The sequence below is a fragment of the Anomaloglossus baeobatrachus genome, chromosome 8, assembly GCF_048569485.1.
Source record: "Anomaloglossus baeobatrachus isolate aAnoBae1 chromosome 8, aAnoBae1.hap1, whole genome shotgun sequence".
Taxonomy (NCBI): Eukaryota; Metazoa; Chordata; class Amphibia; order Anura; family Aromobatidae; genus Anomaloglossus; species Anomaloglossus baeobatrachus.
Genome location: NC_134360.1, coordinates 231,015,829 through 231,032,506, shown reverse-complemented (window position 1 = coordinate 231,032,506; position 16,678 = coordinate 231,015,829). Strand labels below are relative to the sequence as shown.

The 16,678-nt window shown below is 50.5% G+C and overlaps 1 protein-coding gene across 4 annotated transcripts in view; it reads left to right on the top strand.

The window, feature by feature from the left end:
- MIER1 (MIER1 transcriptional regulator) overlaps positions 1 to 16,678 on the top strand; it is a 108,258-nt gene that overhangs the window by 70,686 nt on the left and 20,894 nt on the right. For 3 of the 4 annotated variants that reach the window (XM_075320337.1, XM_075320333.1, XM_075320335.1), the window contains 4 exons: positions 12,113 to 12,194; positions 12,357 to 12,451; positions 13,876 to 14,003; positions 14,115 to 14,254. In XM_075320337.1, the coding sequence (XP_075176452.1) occupies positions 12,113 to 12,194; positions 12,357 to 12,451; positions 13,876 to 14,003; positions 14,115 to 14,254 (445 nt within the window). The remainder of the gene's footprint in view (positions 1 to 12,112; positions 12,195 to 12,356; positions 12,452 to 13,875; positions 14,004 to 14,114; positions 14,255 to 16,678) is intronic. The other variant, XM_075320334.1, reaches the window with a different exon arrangement.

Sequence of the window (16,678 nt, the reverse complement as noted above, 5' to 3'; positions counted from 1 at the left end):
AGTGTGGGCCCTCAAAGCCATCTCTGCTTCTCTAGAGGAGATGCATTCCCTCTCCAAGGAATCTATGCCTGAGATGGTTACCTTAACTGCTCAGGCTTTAGCTTTTTCACAGGATTTTGTGGCTTCGAGAGTGGAAGGCAGATGCTTCTTCCAAGAAGTTTCTTGCTGGGCTCCCTTTTGCTGGTTCATGGCTGTTTGGTGAACAGCTGGATGAAATCATTAAAGAAGCTACTGGCGGGAAGAGTACTTCCATGCCACAAACCAAGACCAGGAAACCCGCCCAGGGTAGGAATCAATCGAGGTTTCGTTCCTTTCGTTCCTCCAACTGGTCATCCTCTAAGCCTTCCGCCTCGTCCGCTAACTCAGCCAAGGATCAGAAATCCAACTGGCGCCCAAAAGCGCGTCCGCAGAAGACCGCAGGAGATTCTGCCACTAAGGCAGCTTCCTCATGGCTCTCGGCCCGCTCCAGCCACGTCCTTAGTCGGTGGCAGGCTCTCCCACTTTGGCGACGCTTGGTTAAAGCAAGTCTCCGATCAGTGGGTGAGAGACATCATATCTCACGGCTACAGGATAGAATTCTCTTCCAGCCCTCCAAACAGATTTTTTTCTCTCAACTCCCCCTGCTCCAAGGCCGCCGCCTTCTCGCAGGCCGTGGCGTCCTTGCAGGCAAACGGAGTGATTGTCCCAGTTCCCGCTCAGGAACGGTTCAGAGGTTTTTACTCAAATCTCTTCCTAGTTCCAAAAAAGGACGGTACCTTCCGGCCCATCCTGGATCTCAAGCTTCTCAACAAGCAGGTCCGGGTGCGGCATTTTCGCATGGAGTCTCTGCGATCAGTCATTGCCTCTATGACCCAAGGGGAGTTCCTGGCGTCCATCGACATCAGAGATGCCTATCTACATGTGCCAATCGCAGTGTCACATCAGCGTTGGTTACGTTTTGCGATAGAAGAGGATCATTTCCAATTCGTGGCTCTCCCCTTCGGGTTAGCCACGGCCCCTCGGGCATTCACCAAGGTCATGGCGGCAGTGATTGCGGTCCTGCACCTCCAGGGGTTAGCAGTGCTTCCTTATCTGGACGACCTTCTGGTCAAGGGTACATGCAGCGCAGACTGTCAGCGGAGTGTTTCGCTCACTCTCGCCACCCTAGCCCAATTCGGGTGGATTGTCAATCTTCCCAAATCCACTCTGACTCCGACCCAGAGTCTCACGTACCTAGGGATGCAGTTCGAGACTTTGCCGGCACTTGTGCAGTTGCCCTTAATCAAACAGCAGTCTCTCCGGCTAGCGGTGCGCTCTCTCCTGAGGCCCCGCCGTTATTCCCTCAGGCACCTGATGCAGGTGCTGGGTCAAATGGTGGCCTCCATGGAGGCGGTTCCCTTTGCCCAGTTCCATCTGCGTCCTCTGCAGCTGGACATTCTCCGCTGTTGGGACAAGCGGCCTTCCTCCTCACAGAGGTTAGTGGCTCTGTCGCCACGGACCAGGAGCTCTCTTCAGTGGTGGCTTCGACCCCTCTCCCTGTCCCAAGGGCGCTCCTTCCTGACTCCGTCCTGGGTGATTCTCACCACGGATGCAAGCCTATCCGGCTGGGGAGCGGTACATTTCCACCACAGAGCACAGGGCTCTTGGACTCCGTCCGAGTCAGCCCTTTCAATCAATGTGCTGGAAACCAGAGCTGTGCTTCTAGCTCTCCTAGCCTTTCACCACCTGTTGGCGGGCAGGCACATTCGAGTCCAGTCAGACAACGCGACAGCGGTTGCCTACATCAATCACCAAGGCGGGACACGCAGCCGCCTGGCAATGTTGGAGGTCCAACGCATTCTTCAATGGGCGGAGGACTCCAAGTCCACCATATCCGCAGTCCACATCCCTGGCGTGGAAAACTGGGAGGCAGATTATCTCAGCCGTCAATCCGTGGACGGTGGCGAGTGGTCCCTGCACCCGGCAGTGTTTCAGTCAATCTGCCGCAAGTGGGGCACTCCGGACGTGGACCTAATGGCATCCCGTCACAACAACAAGGTTCCTGTTTACGTGGCTCGCTCCCACGATCCTCAGGCCTTCGCCGCGGACGCTCTGGTTCAAGACTGGTCCCAGTTTCGTCTGTCCTACGTGTTTCCCCCTCTAGCTCTCTTGCCCAGAGTCCTGCGCAAGATCAGAATGGAGGGCCGTCGAGTCATCCTCATTGCACCGGACTGGCCCAGGCGAGCTTGGTATCCGGACCTGCTCCAACTGTCCGTGGAGATGCCGTGGCATCTTCCGGACCGTCCAGACCTGCTCTCGCAAGGTCCGTTTTTCCGCCCGAATTCTGCGGCACTCAAATTGACGGCGTGGCTCTTGAGTCCTGGATTTTGACGGCTTCTGGTATTCCTCCTGAAGTCATCTCCACTATGACTCGGGCCCGTAAGTCTTCCTCCGTCAAGATCTATCACAGGACTTGGAAAATTTTCCTGCCCTGGTGTCGCTCTTCCGGCCATTCTCCTTGGCCATTCTCGTTGCCGACCCTTCTGTCTTTTTTTTACAGTCCGGTCTGCAGCTAGGACTGTCCCTCAACTCTCTCAAGGGACAAGTCTCAGCTCTATCAGTGCTGTTCCAGCGGCGTCTCGCCCGGCTGGCTCCGGTCCGCACCTTCATGCAAGGTGCGTCTCACATCATTCCGCCTTATCGGCGGCCCTTGGATCCCTGGGACCTTAACTTGGTCCTCACGGTATTGCAGAAACCCCCTTTCGAGCCCCTTAGGGAGGTTTCTTTGTATCGTCTTTCTCAAAAGGTGGCCTTTCTAGTTGCCATAACTTCTCTCAGGAGAGTCTCTGTTTTGGCTGCGCTCTCCTCGGAGTCACCTTTTTTTTTTTTTTTTTTTCACCAAGACAAGGTAGTTCTCCGTCCGACCCCGGACTTTCTTCCTAAGGTGGTCTCTCCCTTCCACCTTAATCAGGATATTTCCTTGCCTTCCTTCTGTCCGGCCCCTGTTCATCGCTTTGAGAAAGCGCTGCATACTCTACATCTGGTGCGTGCTCTCCGGATTTATGTGTCTCGCACCGCTGCGCTTAGGCGGTGCACCTCTCTTTTCTTCAGCGCTCTATTGGGAGACCCAGACGATTGGGGTATAGCTACTGCCTCCGGAGGCCACACAAAGCACTACACTAAAAAGTGCAAGGCCCCTCCCCTTCTGGCTATACCCCCCCCGTGGTATCACGGGTTCTCCAGTTTTCAAGCTTTGTGCGAAGGAGGTCAGACATCCATGCATAGCTCCACAGATTTTAGTCAGCAGTAGCTGCTGACTATTTCGGATGGAAGAAAAGAGGGCCCATATAGGGCCCCCAGCATGCTCCCTTCTCACCCGTTGATGGTGTTGTAAGGTTGAGGTACCTATTGCTGGTACGGAGGCTGGAGCCCACATGCTGCTTTCCTTCCACATCCCCCTGGGGGGCTCTGAGGAAGTGGGATCCTGCCGGCCTCAAAGCTCTGACGCCGGGCTCCATCCACAGACCCATTTGAACCTGCTGGATACGGAGCTGGAGTACCGTTCAGGGACATGGCCCTGCACCATTCAGGTACTCTGTGTCCCCGTACACACAGGCACAGCACACTCCAGACTTGCTGGGTGTGCTAGTGCGCCGGGGACAGTAAAGGGTTACAGTCACTGCAGCTTTGCTGAGTGACTTTGTGTATTGGGAACTACCGCGCCGGACGCTCCGGGAGCGGCGGCGCGGCTGGGACTTGTAGTTCGCCGGGGACTGGGCGCCGACCGCGCTTTTACGGCGGCGGCGCTTATAAATCCAGTCCCCGGCTTCTGCGGCCTAGTGCCGCTTCGTTCCCGCCCCCTCCCTGTCACTCAGGGAAGGGGACAGACGCTGAGCAATCAGCAGCGCCGAGGGCTGGAGCCTTATTTACATGCTCCAGCCCTCTCACTGCACACTGTCGGACGCCGGATTCCCGCTCTGACTTGGGGCACGCCCACGGCCCGCCCCTCCTCACACGAGCTGGGGAAGACGCCGGCAGCCATTACTGCAGTCTGAGCTCGGACTTTCGGCAACCAGGCAGGACGGTGGCGACCATACACCCGCTTATAGGCGGGCGGTAAGCGGCACACATAGTGCTGACCCCAATATATACTGCAGTGTGTACATGTGTATTTTAACTGCATAGGTCGCTATATGCCCGCTTGGAGAGCGACACATCAGCAGCAGGAAAGCAGGTGTGCTAAGGCACAGGCTTTCTAGGCTGCTTGTATTGCACGTACTGAAGTGTTCATTTGTGTTTATGCTTGTATGCTATACACTGCACTGTACAGTCGCTAGTCTTAGCTATATTCTCCTGGAATGGCTAGACTACAGCAGCAGAAAACCAAGGGTGCTGGGGCACAGGTTTTTTTCTATGCTGCTTGTATTGCATGGGCTGCAGTGTGCATTTGTACTTGTGCTTGTATGCTATACATTGCACTGTATGGTCACTCTTCTGGGCTATATTCCCCTAGATGACTAGTCTACAGCAGCAGAAGAGCAGAGGTGCCAGGGCACAGGCTTCTATGCTGCTTGTATTGCTTGTGCTGCAGTGTTCATTTGTACTTTATGCTTGTATGCTATACATTGCACTGTACGGTCACCAATCTTGGCTATATACTTCTAGATGGCTAGTCGGCAGCGGCAAAAAAGCAACACAGATTTTCAGTGCTGTTTTTACTACATGGGATGCTGTTCATGACACCGTCCCATTGTGTGCATGCTCCCCTGTAGCACTTCGTCTGCCGGGGTCTCTAGCACTTCGTCTGCCGGGGTCTCTACTAGTCGTGGCCAAAGAAACCACCTGTCATCCCTGTCCAAGGACAGGGACGGAGTTGCAGTTTCGACAGATATATTGTCATAAGATAGAGACTTGCAGTCCAGACAGGCCATGGGCAATCTTCCTGACCAACCTCATTTGGAACGGGGGGGTCCCAGGAGGACTCTCTGTATGATAAGGCAGCTCTCCAGGACTTTGATCCTGACATCGCTATCAATCCGGATACACCGGATGGTAACGCCATACGGAATGATCCTATAGCGTCCATCAATGGAAGGTTGGATCTTTCTCCCTCAGCTCCCCCAGTGGAGGAGTCAGCTTCACAGCAGGAGAAGTCCCTTTTCAGTATCTCAAACGGATATTGAGTATTTTTCTGGCCACGCTGACTTCAGAGAAGCAGTCCAGAAACACCACGCTTACCAGATAAGCGTCTTCTCCAAACGTTTTTAAGATACACGTTATCCCTTTTCCCCTGACGTGGTCAAGCGCTGGACCCAGGGTCCAAAGGTGGATTCTCCAATCTCCAGGCTTGCGTCTAGAGCCATAGTTGCACTGGAGATGGTGCTTCACTTAAAGATGCCATTCACAGACAGATGGACTCTGGTTGAAATCTGTCTAGGAGGCTATCGGCGTGTCGGTTGCTCCGGCATTCACAGCCGTATAGGCAACCTAACCTTTTCAGCTGTTCTTGCGCAGCTGGCCTTGAGCACATGTACATCTGTACCGCAGAGGCGTCCGTAACTCCGCAATGTCTGCACTGCGACTTACCCTATTAATGCTGTCCTAAAAGTACAGTCGAGGTTTCGGTCCTTCCCAAGCTCGGGCAGGTCCCAATTGTCCTCGTGCAAAAGGGCTACAAAACCTCAGACGGGCTCAGATTCCGGCCGGGCTCAATCACGCCCAAGGAAGGCAGCCGGAGGAACCGCTACCAAGGCGGTCTCCTCATGACTCTCAGCTCTCTCTCTCTCTCCGCATCCGCGGTTGATGGCAGACTCCCCCGCCTTTGGCGACATTTAGCTGCCACAGGTCACAGACCGGTGGGTGACGGACATTGTGCTCACGTGCACAGGACAGTGTTCTGTTCTCGTCCTCCGACTCCATTCTTCAGAACGGCCCCACCTCCCCACCGAGCAGATGCCCTGCTGCAGGCGGTGGACGCTCTAAGAGCAGAAGGAGTGGTGATCCCTGTCCCCCCTCAGGAACGAGGGCGAGGGTTTGTACTCCAATCTCTTTGTGGCTCCAAAAAAGGACGGCTCCTTCCGTCCTGTTCTGGACCTAAAACTGCTCAATAAGCATGCGAACGCCAGGCGGTTCCGGATGGAATCCCTCCGATCCGTCATTACCTCAATGTCTCGAGGAGACTTCCTTGCCTCAACAGACATCAAAGATGCCTATCTCCACGTGCCAATTGCTACGGAGCACCAACGTTTTCTACGTTTTGTGATAGGAGACGACCATCTTCAGTTCGTAGCTCTGCCATTCGGTCTGGCGACAGCCCCACGGGTGTTCACCAAGGTCATGGCAGCAGTGGTAGCAGTCTTGCACTCTCAGGGACACCCGGTGATCCCTTACTTGGACGATCTACTCGTCAAAGCACCCTCCCTCGAGGCATGACAACGCAGCCTGAATGTTACGCTGGAGACTCTCCAGACTTTCGGGTGGATCATCAATTTGGCAAGGTCAAATCGGTCACCGACTCAATCACTAACGTATCTCGGCATGGAGTTCACACTCTATCAGCGATAGTGAAGCTTCCGCTGAACAAGCAGCGTTCACTGCAAACAGAGGTGCAGTCTCTCCTTCAAGGCCAGTCGCACCCCTTAAGGCGCCTCATGCACTTCCTAGGGAAGATGGTGGCAGCCATGGAGGCAGTTCCCTTTGCGCAGTTTCATCTGCGCCAACTGCAAGGGGACATTCTCCGCCAATGGGACGGGCAGTCAACCTCCCTGGACAGGAAAGTCTCCCTTTCCCAGACGGCCAAGGACTCTCTGCAATGGTGGCTTATTCCCACCTCATTGTCACAGTGAAGATCCTTCCTACCCCCATCCTGGGCAGTGGTCACGACAGATACGAGTCTGTCAGGGTGGGGAGCAGTTTGTCTCCGCCACAGGGCTCAGGGGACGTGGACTCAGCAGGAGTCCACCCTTCAGATCAATGTTCTGGAAATCGGGGCAGGGTATCTTACCCTACTAGCTTTCCAGCAGTGGCTAGAAAGAGAGCAGATCCGAATCCAGTCGGACAACTCCACAGCGGTGGCATACATCAACCACCAAGGAGGGACGCGCAGTCGGCAAGCCTTCCAGGAAGTCCGGCGAATCCTCATGTGGGTGGAGGACACAGCATCCACCATATCCGCAGTTCACATCCCGGGCGTAGAAAACTGGGAAGCAGACTTCCTCAGTCGCCAGGGTATGGACGCAGGGGAATGGTCCCTTCACCCGGACGTGTTTCAGGAAATCTGTCGCCGCTGGGGGGTGCCGGACGTCGACCTAATGGCGTCTCGGCACAACAACAAGGTCCCGGCATTTATGGCACGATCGCGCGATCACAGAGCTCTGGCGGCAGACGCCTTAGTGCAAGATTGGTCGCAGTTCCGGCTCACATATGTGTTTCCACCTCTGGCACTCTTGCCCAGAGTACTGCGCAAAAAATCAGATCCGATTGCAGCCGCGTCATACTCGTCGCCCCAGACTGGCCGAGGAGATCGTGGTACCCGGATCTGTGGCATCTCACGGTCGGCCGACCGTGGTCACTACCAGGCTGGCCAGACTTACTGTCCCAAGGGCCGTTTTTCCATCGGAATTCTGCGGCCCTGAACCTGACTGTGTGGCCATTGAGTCCTGGATCCTAGCGTCTTCAGGATTATCCCAAGGGGTCGTTGCCACCATGAAACAGGCTAGGAAGTCCACCTCTGCTAAGATCTACCACAGAACGTGGAAGATTTTCTTAACCTGGTGCTCGGCTCAGGGAGTGTCTCCCTGGCCATTTGCATTGCCTACTTTTCTTTCCTTCCTGCAATCGGGGTTAGAAAAGGGCTTGTCGCTCGGCTTCCTTAAGGGGGAAGTCTCGGCACTATCCGTGTTTTTTCAGAAGCGTCTAGCACGTCTTTCTAAGGTGCGCACGTTCCTACAGGGGGTCTGTCATATCGTACCCCCGTACAAGCGGCCGTTAGATCCATGGGATCTCAACAGGGTATTAGTTGCTCTCCAGAAGCCGCCTTTCGAGCCTCTGAAGGAAGTTTCCTTTCTCGCCTGTCACAGAAGGTGGCGTTTCTCGTTGCGATCACATCGCTTCGGCGAGTGTCTGAGCTGGCAGCTCTGTCATCCAAGGCTCCCTTCCTGGTGTTCCACCAGGACAAGGTAGTGCTGCGCCCCATTCCGGAGTTTCTCCCTAAGGTCGTATCCTCATTTCATCTTAATCAGGATATATCCTTGCCTTCCTTTTGTCCTCATCCGGTTCACCGGTATGAAAAGGACTTACGTTTGTTAGATCTGGTGAGAGCACTCAGACTCTACATTTCCCGCACGGCGCCCATGCGCCGTTCCGATGCACTTTTTGTCCTTGTCGCTGGTCCGCGCAAGGGGTTGCAGGCTTCTAAAGCCACCCTGGCTCGATGGATCAAAGAACCAATTCTAGAGGCCTACCGTTCTGCGGGGCTTCCGGTTCCTTCAGGGCTAAAAGCCCACTCAACCAGAGCCGTGGGTGCGTCCTGGGCATTACGACACCAGGCTTCGGCTCAACAAGTGTACCAGGCAGCTACCTGGTCCAGTCTGCACGCTTTCACCAAGCATTATCAGGTGCATACCTATGCTTCGGCGGATGCCAGCTTAGGTAGAAGAGTCCTGCAGGCGGCAGTGACACCCCCGTAGGGGAGGGCTGTTTTGCAGCCCTAACATGAGGTATTTCTTTACCCACCCAGGGACAGCTTTTGGACGTCCCAATCGTCTGGGTCTCCCAATAGAGCGCTGAAGAAGAAGGGAATTTTGTTACTTACCGTAAATTCCTTTTCTTCTAGCTCTTATTGGGAGACCCAGCACCCGCCCTGTTGTCCTTCGGGATGTTTTTGTTGTTTGCGGGTACACATGTTGTTCATGTTGAACGGTTTTTCAGTTCTCCGATGTTACTCGGAGTTAATTTGTTTAAACCAGTTATTGGCTTTCCTCCTTCTTGCTTTGGCACTAAAACTGGAGAACCCGTGATACCACGGGGGGGTATAGCCAGAAGGGGAGGGGCCTTGCACTTTTTAGTGTAGTGCTTTGTGTGGCCTCCGGAGGCAGTAGCTATACCCCAATCGTCTGGGTCTCCCAATAAGAGCTAGAAGAAAAGGAATTTACGGTAAGTAACAAAATTCCCTTCTTTGTGCTCACCACAGGGCGGCACAAGGGTCTCTCTGCTTCTAAGCCGACCTTGGCCCGTTGGATTAGATCGACCATTTCGGACGCCTACCAGAGTACTCAGGTGCCTCCCCCGCCGGGGATCAAAGCACACTCGACCAGAGCTGTCGGTGCCTCTTTGGCTTTTAGGCACCAGGCTACGGCTCAACAAGTCTGTCAGGCTGCCACTTGGACTAGCCTGCATACCTTTTCGAAGCACTACCAAGTGCACGCTCATGCTTCGGCAGATGCGAGCTTGGGCAGACGCATCCTTCAGGCGGCTGTCGCCCACTTGTGAAGTTAGGCTCCGCCTACTTCTTAGTTTTTCTGTTTATTCCCACCCAAGGACAGCTTTGGAACGTCCCATGGTCTGGGTCTCCCAAAGGAACGATAAAGAAAAAGAGAATTTTGTTACTTACCGTAAATTCTTTTTCTTATAGTTCCGTATTGGGAGACCCAGCTCCCTCCCTGTTGCCTGTTGGCAATTTTCTTGTTCCGTGTGTTATCACCGGCTGTCGTCGTGGACAGAGTCTCCGGTTGTTCCGGTTCTTACTCGGTTCTACTTGTGGGTGGCTATTCTCCTTCAGCTTTTGCACTAAACTGGCTAGGACTGGCTACCAGGTGATGTATAAGCTCAGAGGGAGGAGCTACACTTTTAAGTGTTGTACTTTGTGTGTCCTCCGGAGGCAGAAGCTAAACACCCATGGTCTGGGTCTCCCAATACGGAACTATAAGAAAAATAATTTACGGTAAGTAACAAAATTCTCTTTTTTTTTTCAGCATTGAGGACACCATTAATTCTGACCAAATCCTCAACTCCATTTGCAAAAGTGCCGTCGCTGACTCTCCAGGCCCCCTCACTGCTCCGGCAGACCCTCATTATTGTGCCACTTATCAGCTCTACAAGAACAAATTGCTTCTGTTACAGCCAAATATTTCACATTTCATCTCCTCAGTCCAGAGCTCCTGCTGCCTTTTTTCTACACCCCAGTTCCTATGTTATCATGCGGAGTTGAGTCGTTTGGCCCTGATTCCATGTGGAAGGTTTTTGGCAACAATTCTTCCATGAAGACCAGTTCTGGCCAGACTTCTCCGAACAGTAGATGGGTCCCACTGGTCGCTGCAGATCATGAGGTGATAGCACTGTTGGACATCTTCCGATTTTGAAGGCACGTAACATGATGGGTCTCATATGCTGCACTAAATTACCAGGGCTACAGTCCAAAAATGTTGGCAATTTGTGAGTGTCCTCAATGCCGAGAAATATTTATCCATCATGTACTACCATCATGAGGCATCTGATAGGCACCAAATGTATTCTGCAGTCTGACAACGACCCCCAACATCCAGCCAATGTCATTAACAACAAGGAGTCCTGGAGGTGATGATCCACAGAGCCCTGATCTCACATCATCCCGCGTGTCTGGGATCAAAAGGAACTGTACAAACCTCATACACAGATCGGGGGTCAGTTCTCCAAGATGTTTGGTATAACTTCCCTATCAAAAACTGTGCAAAAGACAAGTATAAGTAGACAAATTGATGAAGGAAAAGGGCAGAAACGAAATATTAACTGGATGCAGATTTCTCTTCAATCATTCTACATTTTGTTATTTATTAAAATAAAAATATTAATGTTTATATTTTTGAAGGCATTATATAATATAATGTATGCCAATATAAATATATATATATAATATATTTATATATTTTCCGTATTTTTCGCTTTATAAGACGCACTTTTGTTCCCCCAAATTTTGGGGGAAAGTAGGGGGTGCGTCTTATAAACCGAATATGCGGATTATATACTGCAGGGTCCAGGGGAGATGGGGGCCGCTCTGGAGCAGTGCTGGTGGAGGCTGGTGAAGCTGCGGGAGGGAGCCTTTGATCTCCTGCTCCCGCTCATATAATATGCACAGCCGCTGTCCATCACTGTGGTGCTGAAACTGCACCGCGGCGATGGGCTGGGGGAGCTGCACATATTATATCTGCCTGTGCCCCTTTGATGGCACATCCCCCCTCCCCCCCCCCCCTGTGTTAGCTATGGCCCCCATCCTGCTGCCCATAGTAAAATAAAAAAAAAACCTCTTTACTTTCCCCCTCCTGCGTGTCTCCCCGGTCTCCCTCCTGGTGCTGTGATCATGCACGCAGAGATTTCACTCTGCTGTGCCAATCACATGACCGGGACCATGAACCAGGAAATGCAGGCAGGAGGCCGGAGCTCAACCCCAAGGAGGGGGACACGAGGGAGCACAGTGCTGGAGAAGGTAAGGAAAGAGTTTATTTTACTAAAAGCAGCAGCAGCAGGGGGCGATATCTAACACAGGGTGCTGTGTGCCAGCCACAGGGGGCCGTGTGTGCCAGCCACAGGGGGCCGTGTGTGCCAGCCACAGGGGGCCAGTGTGTGCCAGCCACAGGGGGCCAGTGTGTGCCAGTGTGTGCCAGCCACAGGGGGCCAGTGTGTGCCAGCCACAGGGGGCCAGTGTGTGCCAGCCACAGGGGGCAGTGTGTGCCAGCCATAGAGGACGTGTGCCAGCCATAGAGGACATGTTGCATCACTGGGGGACGTGTGCCAGCACAAGGGGGCTATATTCAATATAAGGTGGCCATATCCAGATTAAGGGGGCTAATTTTAGGATGGGGGGGTATGAGGGACATTATACTCTATATGATTTGTTAGACGGACACTGGCATTATAAGACTGACCCCATTTATTAAAAAAAATTCTCTATTCCTTTACCAAATTTGGGGGTGCGTCTTATAATCCGATGCGTCTTATAAAGCGAAAAATACGGTGTGTGTATATATATAATATATTTTTTTACACAACCGATCACAGATCTTCTAACCCTCAACTAACAGCCTCATCTGACAGTGACCTTCTTCTCTGTGTTTCCCCTTGGATAGATCGAGTACAAACACCACAACTAATCTTGCTAAATTTCCGATCTGTTGTTTTCTAGGCCCTTTATGAGCTGGTGAAATGTAATTTTGACACAGAAGAAGCTTTGAGAAGATTAAGGTTTAATGTGAAAGCTGCACGTGGTAAGCAGCCGTTCTGTACAGATTTACCACATTTATTCTTGCCGGCAATAGTATTTGTTGGCATAAATTACTTTTAATGAGTCACATTGACACTGTGTGCTATGATTTGTATATTTTTTTTTTCCCCCTCCTTTTTTTTTTTTTTTTTCTATTTCTCCTCAGAAGAACTTTCTGTGTGGACGGAAGAAGAGTGTCGAAATTTTGAGCAAGGGCTTAAAGCGTACGGGAAAGATTTTCATCTGATACAAGCAAACAAGGTAATACTGTAGTACTGCTGACATTTTGCAGTGCTGCTTGTGCAATGCTGATCCCACCTTTGCCTTTGTTATACGAGTACTCTTGTATATGAGGTGAAGCGTTTAGTATAGTAGAAATATTCCAAAAATACCGTATTTTTTGGATTATAAGACACTTTTCCTCCCAAAAATGTGGGAGGACAATGAAAGGTTCCTCTTATAATCCAAATGCATCTTACCGGGAGCTGGTGGAGAGGTGTAGTAGGAGGTAGGGGCATTGTTGTAGGCTGCAGGGCTCTGTGCTTGGGCCTACTGGGCCATGTTGTAAGCTGCTGTGCTGCGAGCGGTGAGGCAGGGGAGTCCTGAAGATGTCAGTGCTGCAGGTTTTAAATAATGGTGCCCAGAGTCGGTGCATGTGCAGATGGAACTATCATATGAAGATCTCATCGCTGCCTTTGGCCAATTAATCTCCCAGCTACAGATGTGTTGGACTGGCGCCTAGAGGTGGCGCGTTTGCAGATGAGACTAATTTTGAGGCTGATTTTCCTGCCTTATCAGGAGAACTTGCAGCAGACTGCTCCGTCTACTTATGGCTTCTCCATAGAATTTTCGTAATAGGAAAATCTTTAGCCATAAATTAAGAATTGTGAAATTGGTCAGTTCAGGATATAAAAGCAGATTTCTTTATTTTCATGTTTACTATTGATTTGTGCAATACAAATTTAACAGTGACTCTTTAATTTTTATTACATGTTAAAAACCCAGAAGCATTCAATAAGATGACTTTTACACTGGATGCAGATATTGTTCTGTAACGTTTGAATGAGACGTCTTAAAGTCTCATCCAGTTAAATGCTGCAGATTTTCTGCCCATAAATGCAGCATTTCTATTATGTATGAATGTAGACTTATACTGAAAAAGTTTGAGAGCGTGCATTCTGACACTAAGGCCTAAGACACACGGCATAAAAATCGGAGCGAGTGGAATGCGCTAAAACATCGCCTTCCACTCGGACCAATATTAGCCTATGTGTCAGCACCCATGAGCGATTATTTTCTCCGCCCTAATGGGACCGAGAAAACAGTCACAGCATGCTAGGGGGGAATGCGATACTTATTTCTCTCGCACCCATTCAAGTCTATGGGTTGAGAGAAAAATCACACTGTACTTGCATTACACCGGTGTACCGCGAGTGCAGAGCGAGAATGGCAATAGCCGGCTACAGAGGAGAGAGGGAGATAAATCCCTCCCCTCCTCGGTGCCGGCCCACAGCTGTGGTCCGATCGCATGATCGGACCTCAATCGCAATGACACTCTGCTCCTGCTGTGCTGCCAGCGTGAGGAGAGTGTCATGCGAGGATTGCAGTGGCCCCGGCCACTTGTGTATTGTTTAGTCCACTTTATATTACAATGGTTTAGCTAGAAGTGTTAATTTATTGCTTAGGTGAGAACGCGATCGGTGGGAGAATGTGTGGCTTTTTATTACATGTGGAAGAAGTCGGAGCGGTACGACTTTTTCGCTCAACAGACAAGATTCGGCAAAAAGAAATACAATCTGCATCCTGGTGTCACGTGAGTTAAACTGCTGATTTTATTTTCTGTTTAAGTTTTCTGGTGTGTGTTGGAAAAGTAATGACTATTTCTTTTGGGGTTTTTTTTTTTTGTTTTGTTTTTTTTTTCCAGGGATTATATGGACCGGCTTTTGGATGAAAGTGAAAGTGCCGCATCGAGCCGAGCTCCGTCCCCACCACCTACTACCTCTAACAGCAGCACCAGCCAGTCTGAGAAGGATGATGGCACGGCTGCCAACACTAACCAGAATGGTAAGCACTCGATAAAAGAATCTGCTTTTATTTATAAATGTTAAACTGCTCCCATCATATCCTAACGTACCCCACACACTTACAGTTAGGTCCAGAAATATTTGGACAGTGACACAATTTTCACGAGTTGGGCTCTGCATGCCACCACATTGGATTTGAAATGAAACCTCTACAACAGAATTCAAGTGCAGATTGTAACGTTTAATTTGAAGGTTTGATCAAAAATATCTGATAGAAATTGTAGGAATTGTACACATTTCTTTACAAACACTCCACATTTTAGGAGGTCAAAAGTAATTGGACAAATAAACCAAACCCAAACAAAATATTTTTATTTTCAATATTTTGTTGCGAGTCCTTTGGAGGCAATCACTGCCTTAAGTCTGGAACCCATGGACATCACCAAACGCTGGGTTTCCTCCTTCTTAATGCTTTGCCAGGCCTTTACAGCCGCAGCCTTCAGGTCTTGCTTGTTTGTGTGTCTTTCCGTCTTAAGTCTGGATTTGAGCAAGTGAAATGCATGCTCAATTGGGTTAAGATCTGGTGATTGACTTGGCCATTGCAGAATGTTCCACTTTTTTGCACTCATGAACTCCTGGGTAGCTTTGGCTGTATGCTTGGGGTCATTGTCCATCTGTACTATGAAGCGCCGTCCGATCAACTTTGCGGCATTTGGCTGAATCTGGGCTGAAAGTATATCCCGGTACACTTCAGAATTCATCCGGCTACTCTTGTCTGCTGTTATGTCATCAATAAACACAAGTGACCCAGTGCCATTGAAAGCCATGCATGCCCATGCCATCACGTTGCCTCCACCATGTTTTACAGAGGATGTGGTGTGCCTTGGATCATGTGCCGTTCCCTTTCTTCTCCAAACTTTTTTCTTCCCATCATTCTGGTACAGGTTGATCTTTGTCTCATCTGTGCATAGAATACTTTTCCAGAACTGAGCTGGCTTCATGAGGTGTTTTTCAGCAAATTTAACTCTGGCCTGTCTATTTTTGGAATTGATGAATGGTTTGCATCTAGATGTGAACCCTTTGTATTTACTTTCATGGAGTCTTCTCTTTACTGTTGACTTAGAGACAGATACACCTACTTCACTGAGAGTGTTCTGGACTTCAGTTGATGTTGTGAACGGGTTCTTCTTCACCAAAGAAAGTATGCAGCGATCATCCACCACTGTTGTCATCCGTGGACGCCCAGGCCTTTTTGAGTTCCCAAGCTCACCAGTCAATTCCTTTTTTCTCAGAATGTACCCGACTGTTGATTTTGCTACTCCAAGCATGTCTGCTATCTCTCTGATGGATTTTTTCTTTTTTTTCAGCCTCAGGATGTTCTGCTTCACCTCAATTGAGAGTTCCTTAGACCGCATGTTGTCTGGTCACAGCAATAGCTTCCAAATGCAAAACCACACACCTGTAATCAACCCCAGACTTTTTAACTACTTCATTGATTACAGGTTAACGAGGGAGACGCCTTCAGAGTTAATTGCAGCCCTTAGAGTCCCTTGTCCAATTACTTTTGGTCCCTTTAAAAAGAGGAGGCTATGCATTACAGAGCTATGATTCCTAAACCCTTTCTCCGATTTGGATGTGAAAACTCTCATATTGCAGCTGGGAGTGTGCACTTTCAGCCCATATTATATATATAATTGTATTTCTGAACATGTTTTTGTAAACAGCTAAAGTAACAAAACTTGTGTCACTGTCCAAATATTTCTGGACCTAACTGTATAATGGGGGTCCGTTAGGAAAGGACACGGGAAGGGCAGTGACATTGCCATTGTGAGCAAAGCCTAAGGCGGGCTTTGCACGTTGCGACATCGCAAGCCGATGCTGCGATGTCGCACGCGATAGTCCCCGCCCCTGTCGCAGGTACGATATTGTGTGATAGCTGGCGTAGCGAACATTATCGCTACGCCAACTTCACATGCACTCACCTGCCTTGCGACCGTCGTTCTGGCCGGCGACCCGCCTTCTTCCTAAGGGGGCGGGTCATGCAGCGTCATAGCGACGGCAGGCGGCCAACAGCGGCGGAGGGGCGGAGATGAGCAGGACGGCAGGTAAGGTGAAGTTCCTCGCTCCTGCGGCGTAACACACAGCGATGTGTGCTGCCGCAGGAACGAGGAACAGCATCGTACCATCGCTGCAGCAAAATTATGGAAAAGTCGGAGCTTGCAACGATGATACGATAACGACGCTTTTGCGCTCGTTTATCGTATCATCTAGGATTTACACACTACGACATCGCAAGTGACGCCGGATGTGCGTCACTTTCGATTTGACCCCACCGACATCGCACCTGCGATGTCGTAGTGTGCAAAGCCGCCCTAAGAACCCAACCAGTCTTCAAATATGCTCATACAAAACTGGTGGGGATTGGCATGAGGCAAATTTAGGAAGCAATTGCCATAGCAAAAGT